We start from the raw sequence: 11,990 nt of genomic DNA, 5'->3' as shown, positions 1-11,990 counted from the left end.
ATTTGGATATTTTATGTTCTATGTTCAAAAGCATTCTATACGCACGCACACATACACGGTATACTGTATATACTGCTCTATTTTTTGGAGGGGAGGAATGCTGAGGAAAGCATGACGTGACAACATTCAACCCCCCCCCCGCCCTTTCCGCTAACTAACGGAAAACAAGATGGCGGCGCGAGAGGGTTTCCCCCCCCTCCTTTTTCCTCTCTTCGTTTTTTTTCCCCTCCTTTCAAACCTGTGGGAAGCCGGCCCCTTTTTTCATTCCCCAGCGTGCTTTGCGCGTTTCTAACGAATTTCGTTACGAGTTTGCCGTTTGGGCGCCATTTTCGAGTGTAGAAGCCGCCAAGGCTGCAGGCAGGAAAAGGGAGCTTTCTGCAGCTCGCGCCGCTGCTACGTTGGGAGCGCCGTCGGCCCTCGCTCCAGGTTGCCTGTTCTGGGCCGTGGATGGGGACGAAGTACTCTGACGCTGCCTGGTAAGAAGACCTTTTTGGGGGGAGGAACTGTTCTTGCTTTTAGGTTTTTGCGGGAAGAGAGTTTTGAGAAGCTTCCCTCCCTGCGGTTAGAATGGAGGGTGAAACTTTCAGTAAGGTTCATGGACTTGGCTGGTGCTTACTGGTACTTGGGAAACTTGTTTGCTTTAAAAAAAAAATTTTCCCTTAAATATTAAAAACAAAACGCCCACAAACTATTCTATGAAGAAAAAGGCGGCAGCCTTCTCTCTCTCCCTCCCCTCCCCAAACCGGCCGCTTTTTCCTTCTCCCCCGCTTTCCCCCCTACCCGCCTCCGTGGGGGTGGGGTGAAAAGCTATATTTGCTGGCGATTTCCGTTGCTATCGGTACATGCAAGTTAGTCTCCTTCCATTCGCTCCTTGCATTTTTTAAAAAATTTTTTGCTGATTTTGGTATACGCTGTCAGAGACGATTTATAATCATAATTTTATTTTAAAAATAGATTCTCCCCCCCCCCACCGTGATTTTTATAGTCGCCTGAAGGATTTAATTCTTAGCCGTTGGAGTGGTGAAGTAGATATTTCCCCTTCCCCCCTCCCGCGAAAAAAATGACTTCAACTGGTTGCTCTCGGTAAAAAGGCACGTACGCATCGGAGTCTAAGGGGAGGGAGGGCTGGATGATTCCAATGCATTCTTAAAGAGCATGCATGCCAAACTATTTATTTTTTTAAACTTCTGCGTTCGGTTCACAGCGAAGTTTTTTTTTTTTAATTTTCATTTCGCGGCCCTGACCTGATGAATGATATTTGGCAGTAGTAGGTCTGTAAGTGCTTTTAGTAAAGCACCACTAATTAGACCCCCTTGATTGGAAGCAAGCTACGAAGGGGTGGGGTGCGGGGAGGAGGTGATAGATTTATGAAGGGTAAAAAGCCCGATTCATTTATTAGGGCGCTTAATTTCCCACAATACTTGTGAGATAACGTGCATAAATTAAAACAGCCGTTGCTTTGCAAACCTATTAACGTTTGAAAGCCAACGTCACTTCTTTCAGTCGGATTCCTTTGGACTCCTGGAGGCTATAAATGTCAGTGAAGTATAACTATTACAGTATCTTTCCTGAGTATGCTGTTGGCTTAAAGAGAACGTTAATAAGCCTATTTAATTATGGGGTGTGGGTAAAATTAATACAAAACAGTCCGCATCCTATATGCATGGGCTGAGATTTTTTATTTGATGTCAGTCATTTGAAGAGGTCTTTTGAACATGATTTTAATAAACCTTGATTATGAGAAGCAAATTAACATCTCCCCTTTCAGTCCCCCCCCTTACGGTATATACTTAAATATGGGCTTTCTTGAATTACTCTCTAGTCAGGTACCAGTAGAAAAAGGTTGTCCTCATTTCAAGTTTTACAGTTATCTTCGTTGGAATAAAAGAATGAGAACACATCTTGTTAAGGACTCTATTAAATTATTTAAGCAATTCTAGACTAATTCTTGAGTCTTGAACCTGAACAGAATCCTTTAAAAATAATTCAAATAAAGGGCTGGAGATTACACTTCTTTATTGTAAAGTGATTTCTGCATTTAAGGAGATTACACCTGTTAATTCTGGTTAATAAAATAGGCGATATTTTTGTTTTCTATTAAATTAGTTAACTTTTTAATATATTGAGTTAATATGACAGTTGTAGATTGTCACACAGTGGAGAATGGGAGGAGAGGTACTACATACTTGTCATAATAGCTTGCCAAATTGCAAAATTAACCCACATTTTAGATTAGGCACTGGACACACAACTTTATCATTTTTTAATGTAATATTTAGGTCATTGGGATTTTTTCATTTGCATTAACAAAGACGATAACAGGGATTCTGTAGTTTGGTTGTTTGGAATCGGAACAGCTAACTGAAATCATGCCAAGAAAAAGAGCTAAAATATCTACAGCAGCCCATCACAAAGGCAATGAACCCTTGGATGACTCCTTCAGTGATGGGGAACCTGAAAAAGAAGCCAATATGCACACCCCTGAAGTACCTCAGCAAGGTCAGTTTCTCTTCATCTTTATATATTTGGCTCATAAACTTGGCCGTGGAGGTGTCCTGCTTAGAAGCTAGGACAAGTCCAATTTTGCCTTTAACTCTGTGATGTTTTCCACATTAGTTATAAATGTTTCAGGTTAATGTGGTGTTAGAGGCAGTATCTGTCTTCTTATTCCTAGTGTTTAGCCTGTACTCCTTATATTGTGCCAGAAAAGCAAGAAATGATTTAAACAGATATAATTTTGAGGTGGTGTGAGAGTAGTTGTTTGCATCTTGTGTGTCCTTAGGCAAGTACTGTGTATATTTTAAACATGTTTGAGCTTTGCATCTTGTATTGAGAACGTCTACATTGAAACGAAGCAGTAGGCCACATAATACAGTACATTGGTCATCAGACATTTAGGATTTTATTGGTGAATGGGTTAATAACTGAAAAGTGACACCAACAAATTATTCAAAGAAAACGTTGCCTCAATGAGTTAAAAATTTGTTCTACGTCTTCTTGAAATCTAAGTGGCCAGTTTTCTCTGTGTGTGACAAACTTCCTGTCTTTGAGGAATAGTGCTGTTGCTGTCATTACAGCTTGCAGGGCATTGTGCAGAGATCCTCAGACCACCTCCTTTACAGTGTACGTAAGCTCTGAGCATGCCTGAAAATGCAAGTCTGTAGAAAAAGTTGTTTTCTTTGGATTTGTATGGATGAAAGACTCTTAGTGCCAGCATATTACTTTGAAAATGTTGTGGCTTTAAAGTACAGTTCTAGTGGTAGAATAAGTTCGCTTGTAAATGGAAGCAACGTTCTAGATCCTTTCCCTAGTAATTCAGCCTGTGGATAGAAATGTGTTGATTCTTGTATAGTAACGGTGTTACTGGAAGGGGGGATTCTTCTGTTTTTACTACAGAGATGAAATATTTGTAGGTGTATGTAGTCATTAAGTTTGTGTGTCTTTCTGCTTTTGTTTGGAAATTTCTAGCAGTCTCAGACGGAGTAGTTGACAATCGCAGTTTAGAAGAGATTTTGAGTAGCATCTCTCCTCCCCCACCTCCAGCAATGACCAATGAAGCTGGAGCTCCTCGTCTCATGATAACTCACATTGTAAACCAGAACTTCAAATCTTATGCTGGGGAGAAAATTCTAGGACCGTTTCATAAGGTATCTTTCTTTTTTAAGTGACTTCTAAGTTGAGGTAAGACTCTCTTTTGACTTAGCTGCTCATAGTAAAGTGAAAATTACAGATTGCTAAGTAACATGGGGGCACTTTAAATGAAAGAATGTGAATTACTATTGTCTGTACTTCTGTTTTCAAGATCTTGCTTTCTGTGGAATTCAGCTAGAAAAGGATGCATCTTTTTCTGTTATGAATAATTATCAATAATTCACTTATACAATATGAGTTCATGTTAATTTGAAAACATATCAATACCCTTCAAGTAGCTAATTATAAACATGTTTCTTTGTAACATTTTGCTTGCTGAATGCAGCTCATTTTGCAGAGTTCACAGGATAAAACTTCAGAAATTTGAGCTAATAGGAGGTGTCTTTGAATAGGTTGTACTTTTTACCGTTGGCTGTAAAAACTAAGCTTTCCAGTAGTTCACAATTTCCTGCACTAGGTGTAATGATATTTTAAACTGTCTACAACGCAAAGAAGCATAATTGCTAGTGGTTATTAAAGTGGAGTGCCTTCTTTTTTCTATTATGCAGCGTTTTTCTTGCATTATTGGACCAAATGGCAGTGGAAAGTCCAATGTGATTGATTCTATGCTCTTTGTTTTTGGTTATCGAGCACAAAAAATAAGATCCAAAAAACTTTCAGTTCTGATCCATAATTCTGATGAGCATAGTGATATTCAAAGTTGCACAGTAGAAGTTCATTTTCAAAAGATCATTGACAAGGTATGTTTTACTTTTGTTAAAGTTGGGGAAGGTTTATCATATAATGTCCTATATCATTTTATTAAAACATTGTGCCTTTCTAGTTCTCTGTGTCAGAGTTCTGAAAGGTATTTGATATACTTAAAATCCAATTCTGTGCATGTTTACTCAGAAGTAGGTGCCACTGTGTATTGGGGCTTAGTCCCAAATAAGTGTGCATAGGACTGCAGCAGTGGAGTTCCATTTCTGCTTCATAAGTATATTTAACTTGAAAAGTATACTTGTCTGCACATATTACTTACGGCAATGTAAAGCTTATTCTGCTTTCAGTTTAAAGTATGTTTAAGCTAGATAAGCATATTACAGGAACTGCTGTAGAACTGAAAAGGTTTTACATGTTTCAGGCTAGATACAGGGTTGTGTGTGGTGTATATGTAAACTATAAATGTACTCTGAAAGACCACCTTAAAGTCATCATCCTTCCAATATCAACATACACTGACTTAAAATAATTTTTTAAACTAATTTTTGGTATGGTTTATTATAAATTACAAACCTGTAGACACTACATATCTGTTTAAAATTACATGATTTATAAATTTTTTAAGTTTCCCCTTTCACAAGGGAAATAAATTTAAAAAATTTAAAAAATGTCCAGTAGCACCTTAGAGAACCAACTAAGTTCGTTCTGGGTATAAGCTTTCGTGTGCATGCACACTTCTTCAGATACACTGAAACAGAAGTCACTAGACCCTTATACAAGGGTTAGTGTTAAACTAAATTCAAATCATTTCTCTTACTTTTCAAATTTGTGTGTGGGTAAAATGTTAATATTGGACAAAAATGCACACCCGTGTGCATTTTTAAAAATAACCCCAATTAGCTCAATAAAACATTACCAGGTTAACTGTCCAAATAGTAAAACCAGGAGGGGGATTCTTTGTACACAACTGGGGATGCTGTTGTGGCTGTGTGTGGTGTGTTTTTTAATTGTCAGCATTGGTGGTGTAATGAGCTGAAAAATAATATTTTAAAATATATATTGAAACACTATCCTTCTAAATTAATACACATCTAAAATAGAAATAATATTCCATTAAAGCCAGCCACATACAGTCATATCTAATCTTCCATTTATGCTTTTTTAAATAATAAATCACTTTTCCATAAGTAACTTTTCTGTGGATTTTCATTGGAACAAATTTAAGCTCTTAAGGAATTAGGCTAGGAGGACAAACAATTAAAAAAAATATTTTGTGGGATAAAATTTCATAGAAAAATATTTTTGCATTTTTTGAATATGGATTAAAACATTTTATGTGTGGCTTGTCAAAGATCTGCTTAAGTCCATGCTTAATAATTTGTGTATATTTTTAGGATTTTTTTTAATAAAAAAATGCTGTATTCCCAGTGTTTTAAAACTGCCTCTTTAAAATGGTTAACCTTGGGTACTGAAGGTTTTCTTTGCTGAAAACTGGTAGGAAACTGCTTTGCAAGTTGACAGGAAGAAGATAGGAGAAGGGTATCTGTTCTACAATATGGTGGTAGGCAAAAGACTAAGGCTGCAATTCTATTCGCAGATATTTTGGATTATCCCACTGAACTGTGTTGTGATTGCATGTTTTTTCAGAAGTAAATATTAGTCTGCACATTAAGTTATTGAAATCATATCCTACTAAATTTAGAAAAAATGGAGAGGTTCTGTGTTTCCAAGACATTATCTGACAGCAAAAATGCTGGCATGACTAATAAAGTGTATATGTTGTAAGATTTATTATGAGTTTTAATGTCAGAGTTAACTAGGATATAACAGATTTTTGAAAATAAATTATTTAATTTTGAAATCTTGGGTAGACCTGTGGCTTAAAACTAACAATTGTTTTTCTGGGTTTGTTTTCCTTCAAAACAGGAAGGGGATGATTATGAAGTCATTCCCAACAGCAATTTCTATGTCTCCAGAACAGCCTACAAAGATAATTCTTCTGTGTACCATATCAGTGGGAAGAAATCAACATTTAAAGATGTTGGGTTTCTACTTCGAAGTCATGGAATTGACCTAGATCATAATAGGTTCTTGATTTTACAGGTAATTCTTTGAATAATATTGTTACTAAATTATTATTTTTCTAACCACATTAGTTTAGGTATATCGGAGTAAGTTTTGTGTTCCAGAAACCTTATAGTACTCTAGCAGCACATCATGATTTGTATGTCATAGTAAATATGCAAGTCATTATATGCTGCTTTAGAATTTTAAGGAAAATAATCTTTTCTGGTATTGTGGGGGTTTTTTTGCGTTGTAGGCAGACAAGTGAGTAGAACAATTGTTATACTTGTTCCGCCCTAGCAGCACGTAAATATTGGTGTAGTGAAGATAATCTTAACCCCAATATTATTGTGCTGCTTAAGCGTAGCAGGGATTAAGCAACATTGTTGTTTCTTTCTGTCCTACATGCCATGTTGATTCAGTACTGAAATGTATAGATATTAACTACAGTATATGGTTGAAATGAACATTGCCATTTTCCTTTGACATCTTGACATTCCTTTGACATCTATTGCATGAATAGATACAAAATTAACCAAATCATGCACTCTGAAAGATCAAATTTCATCATTTACAAATAGTTTAAATTTTCACAATATTGCATGATGGGACCATTTATTACTGGATTTAACAACAAATATTCACTACTCATGCTGCTTAAATAAAAGTTTCATATGTGACACAAACAATTCCTCTTCTGGGAGAAAATTGGTGTAACTTGATATTTTCTAATTTCCACTTTCTGTTTCATGAATATAGCTGAATCCCCACACTAATCACCAGGGAAAGACTTTTGTAAGAAACCTAGCTTTTTTGTTACAATTATATATATAGTAATATAAAGTATAAGTAAAATTTAAGTTCAGTTAAATGTACAAGTACTGACACACTCAAAACCTTTTTCTTCAATGATAACTTATTGTGATAGCATGGAATCTTAAGAACAAGTACAAAGTACAGATTTTATTTGGAATTCATTCAGAAAATGTCAGGATACTATAGAAGGGCAAGCACCGGAAGTTATAAAGGTTGCAGTGGAAGGGTTGGTCTTCTGTACAATGCCAGCAAAGTTTGGGAATGTTCTTTGACATATATGTTGGAGGCACTTGTGTGGCCTGTGTGCCATTTGAAGCATGGCTCTGACTACAAGCACTCTGATGTAAACATGTACTGTATGCATAAAGCATATGGTCTCATATATGTATGGATACAAGCAGTGTTAAAAACTCATATAAGCTAATTGCCAGATGGCACCTGAAACCTTGGTTACGATTGCCACAACAGAAAGTCTAGGTGCCATTCTCCACCCCCCGTGAAGTTTGTTATTATTAATTTCATTTCTATACTGCTTTCTCTTCTAAAGAAAATTTCTCAGTGTGGTTTACAGCACATTAGAACATCAAATAAAACAACCCAGAATAAAACAAATTCAAGGTTGAAGGAAAATATTTCAGATCCTTTTCTAAGGGACATTTTGCTTTCCTCTTGTATTTATTCACCTGTTTAATTTATATATCTGCCCCATAGCAGAAGTACTGAAGAAAGCCAGTGTAGTAGAGTGGTTAGAGTGTTTGACTAGGACCTGAGAGATCAGGGTTCAAATCCCCACTCGGTCATGAAGCTCACTGGGTGACCTTGGGTCAGCCACAGCCTCTTAGCCTACCTCCCAGGGTCGTTGTAGGGATTAATTTTAGAGGAGGGTGAACCATGTACTGCTTGAAGAAAAAGGTGGGATATAAATGCAGTAAATAAGCTCTTCTGCTTACCTGCTTAAGAAAGCTGAAGAGGCCAGCCAGAAGGTAATGTCAGTCGCCAACCTGGCATCCAGAGATCTCTATATAGTTGTAATTGGATTTGCGCCAGTCACAAACACACCTGGCACCTGGGGGATTTCTAGCACTGGATACAAGAATTTGTTTAGATTTGTTTGTTGCTTCCTTTTTTACCATATTCAGACAGGATCAGATTTTAATTTCATTGAACTTTGAAGAAATCAGACTGGTTTTATAGTTAAGAATACGAAACCGTAACCTTGTGTGGAATTAGAGTAGCTGGATAAATGAATGCTCATTCTTCCAATATTTGCACAACTTTCATTTAGCATTCTTTTTTTTTAATGTACTTCATTTAATTGGTTACTTATTCATTGTGTCATAATGGGAATGCGTCATAATGGGAAGGTATGCTTCTCAGAATTGTTAAAATCAATGAATGAGTGTCACCAACATGCACATTTTATAAGATTAATAATAGTTACTTCCTTCAAAAAATAATAAATACTTGTTTTCATAATTAGTTATATAATATGCTAAAAGACCCTATTTTTTAATGCCCCAGGTTAAATAATGTACAGATTTATTACCCTATTCCAGCTCTTTGAATTATTTGTATTATATAAAGAGGCATTATTTTCTAAGCACCCATACCTTTATAACTTATGATAACCTGTATGATTGGTTGGCAAGCTACATCCTTGGATGGTATTATTGTTTTCATTGGGCAACTGAGTAATTGAAATGTTGCTTATATTTGATTTGGTAAGCGATAATACGTACTATTTCTGTTCTAGTTTCTTTCCTTCTATCTCTCAAGTTCAAAAATGGGATATAACTAAATGCAAATCTAAACTAAGTTGATTTTCTGAAGCTTTTTGTATAGTAATTTCTAGAACATTTGAAGGCAAGTGGTTTGGATTTAAATCTAGACAATTTAATTAAGAAAATTCCTAATCTTAAATCAAGTTTCCATTTGTAGTTTAGATACTTATTAGACCAATCTACACACTAAGGACCTAACTATAGGCTAACTTATTTTAACCTCTATGTAGAACTAATATATTTATCTGGAAGATAGTACCATTATTAATAAATATTTAGGTAGTGGTTTGGCAGAACGGAAGGCAGTCAAGCTTGTTTACCCAGTGCCCTGCTCACCCCCTCAGGTCTCACACTGCCAGGGCAGAAGTAAGAGCAGAACAGCGCGCTTGTGCTTATACATCTTCAGTTTTCTGTTGGATTTTGGCTTTTTTACAGTTTTCTTCTACAGTGGTACCTCGGGTTACATACGCTTCAGGTTACAGACTCCGCTAACCCAGAAATAGTACCTCGGGTTAAGAACTTTGCTTCAGGATGAGAACAGAAATCGTGCAGTGGTGGCGCGGCAGCAGTGGGAGGCCCCATTAGCTAAAGTGGTGCTTCAGGTTAAGAACAGTTTTAGGTTAAGAACGGACCTCCGGAACGAATTAAGTACGCAACCAGAGGTACCACTGTATTGGAAACAGTTGAAATAAAATTGACAACACTAACTCTAGGTCTAGTGTAGCTTTCTTCCTGATTTGGGGGCATGTCAGGGACTAGGAAGACTTTACATCCATGCCTTCCCTTGCTCTATCTCTGGCATTCCCCCTTTTCTGCCTTACTGATGTTGGAGCTCTAACATTGGTAGGGCAAGGCCACAAGTTTCCAGTCAGAGCTCCCTCTCTGAGGTTGTACCTCTCACTTAGTGTAGGAGTTTCAATGGCTCCTATAGCCCAGGCATGTTCAAAGTCCGTTTCAGTGGCTCAACAATCTAAAAAAAAGGTCAACAACTGGTTGGCCCTTTGGTCTGCCCTCACGGCCCTTCACTTCATCAAATCTGGCCCTCTTTGAAAAAAGTTTGGACACCACTGCTATAGTCTCTGGGATTCTTCTTCAGGGGTCATAGGATTGCAGGGCCTATCTCTTAGAAAAAAGTTATATGAAGCATTGTTTATTTAACTAATAACTTACTCTTTTCTCAAAATTTTGTGCCTCTCTGTAGTAGTGTGGTAACTAGAAGTTAATGATGCACAATATACCAAAGAATTGGTTAGTATTTTTTATTTTAAACTATGGATTTTCCCCCTCAGTACCATTCTGTATACCTTCGAAGAAACTGAGCAAGAACCTTTACTTGCAGGTTAAATGGTACTAAATGGCAATGTGGCTCAGAAGGATGGGTTTATAGTCGAATAGTATTTGTCCATCTCATGCAAAACTAATTTTCATGTGTGGTTGGTAGGCAGAGATATAAAAAGGGGCTGTTTTTAATGTGTTGGCCTATCAGGATACTTAGCCCATTTGGACTCCACTTCAGGCAGCAAACTAAATTGGGCTGGTTCTACATGAACATTCATTGCAGATGACAGAACCCAAGAGAGACCAATGGAGGTTTCTGTTCCTGCATGTGGGGTGGGTATCTCTAACTTTACTTTCTAGCTAACTTGCTTTCCCAGCTGTGGACTGATGCCCCAGAGGACCCCATGGGACTTTTTTGTATGGGGCAGTAAAGGGTGGAGGCTGACCATGTTGCACAAGTGGTGAGCCACAGAAATGACTCTATGAATACCTGTTCTTAAACAAGCAGCATAAGTTTAATGCACAAGATGACCCCTGTGGGTATGGCATCTGCTATGACTTGCTAGTCTTTGGCTACCAGTTTTGGACTCATAATAAATTTTAGCTGGAATCCAGAGATCCCCATGCATAAGTGGAAAGGGCTTCCACTGAGAGAAGGATTGCTTATTCTTCTACCATGTGCAGCTCTTCACTTAATGTTGAAGCTCACTGTTAACTGCCCCCTCCATGTTCAGCGGGTGTGAAGTATATCAGAGTTTAGGTGTGCCTGAAAAAAAATCTGCAAGCAATCCTTTGGATCCCAGCCAAAATAAGTGAATGTAAAGATGTAATTATAGTTCTTGACCTCAGCAGCTAGTTGTTTTTTCTCATGGTTCTTACTTCACATAGAATAGCAGCTTTATACACAAACTGTTTGATACTGTGTCACATGATCTATATGGAGAGGGTTCCGGATTCTAGCTTATAGGTAACTTGGTTCCATTTACTTCAGTGAGCCTTGGGTGCAACTGTCAGTTTTATTATAATTTTAGGTTTGTTTTAAAATACTTGTATTATATTCATCTTTCCTTTTCTTTCCCAGTTTATATTAAAAGATAATATTATAACTAAAGTTATATTTTATTTTAGTTGTCTACTATCCATGATACCTGAAGGAAAAATGTTAAGTTAGCAGTTATTCTGTAGCATCCTTGCTCAGCTACAAATAATCAATTTTAAAATGTGTAGTAAAATTTAAAAATAATTTTAATAATATTTTGATTACATTTTAAATGCATTTTTTTCTTGAAAATCATCTTAGGTGTGAAACCTTTGGGGGAAAAATTTACTTGTCTGCATTTTAATAGAAAGAAGAACTTTAAAGTTGCATGATTCGACCAAATTCATCATTTTAATTCCCTGGTTCTTATAGTTAGTTAAACTTTCCCCCATAAAAATCAGTGACACCTAAAAAAAATGCTTAACATTTAACTGGATGAGGCTCAAATGTATTTGCTAAACACCACCACACAATTTTATAAGTTTAGCTCCAATGTATACTTATACCAGTTATTTGTAGTATTACTCTGCTATGATTTTTGTAAAAAATTTGCCGTTATTCTTGCTTTAAAATCACACAGGTTCCTAAAGATATCTGCACATCACAAATTGAATTTACTTTGTACACAATGCAGCTTTTAACAACAACCTAATTTCTTA

At 36.7% G+C, this 11,990-nt stretch overlaps 1 protein-coding gene across 3 annotated transcripts in view; it reads left to right on the top strand.

Annotated features, from left to right (window-relative positions):
• Positions 1-164: 164 nt before the first annotated feature.
• SMC4 (structural maintenance of chromosomes 4) overlaps positions 165-11,990 on the top strand; it is a 39,909-nt gene continuing 28,083 nt past the window's right edge. Inside the window, exons 1-5 of one of the 3 annotated variants that reach the window (XM_081910742.1) lie at positions 165-476; positions 2,280-2,499; positions 3,472-3,647; positions 4,200-4,391; positions 6,280-6,456. In XM_081910742.1, the coding sequence (XP_081766868.1) occupies positions 2,370-2,499; positions 3,472-3,647; positions 4,200-4,391; positions 6,280-6,456 (675 nt within the window). In that variant the 5' untranslated portion in view covers positions 165-476; positions 2,280-2,369. Of the gene's footprint in view, positions 477-2,279; positions 2,500-3,468; positions 3,648-4,199; positions 4,392-6,279; positions 6,457-11,990 lie in introns of all 3 variants that reach the window. The other 2 variants (XM_081910741.1, XM_081910740.1) reach the window with 2 other exon arrangements.

This window comes from Podarcis melisellensis (assembly GCF_964234715.1).
Source record: "Podarcis melisellensis genome assembly, chromosome: 5".
NCBI classification, from domain to species: domain Eukaryota; kingdom Metazoa; phylum Chordata; class Lepidosauria; order Squamata; family Lacertidae; genus Podarcis; species Podarcis melisellensis.
Note: the sequence above shows the minus strand (reverse complement) of the source record. Positions and strands in the feature narration are given on the sequence as shown.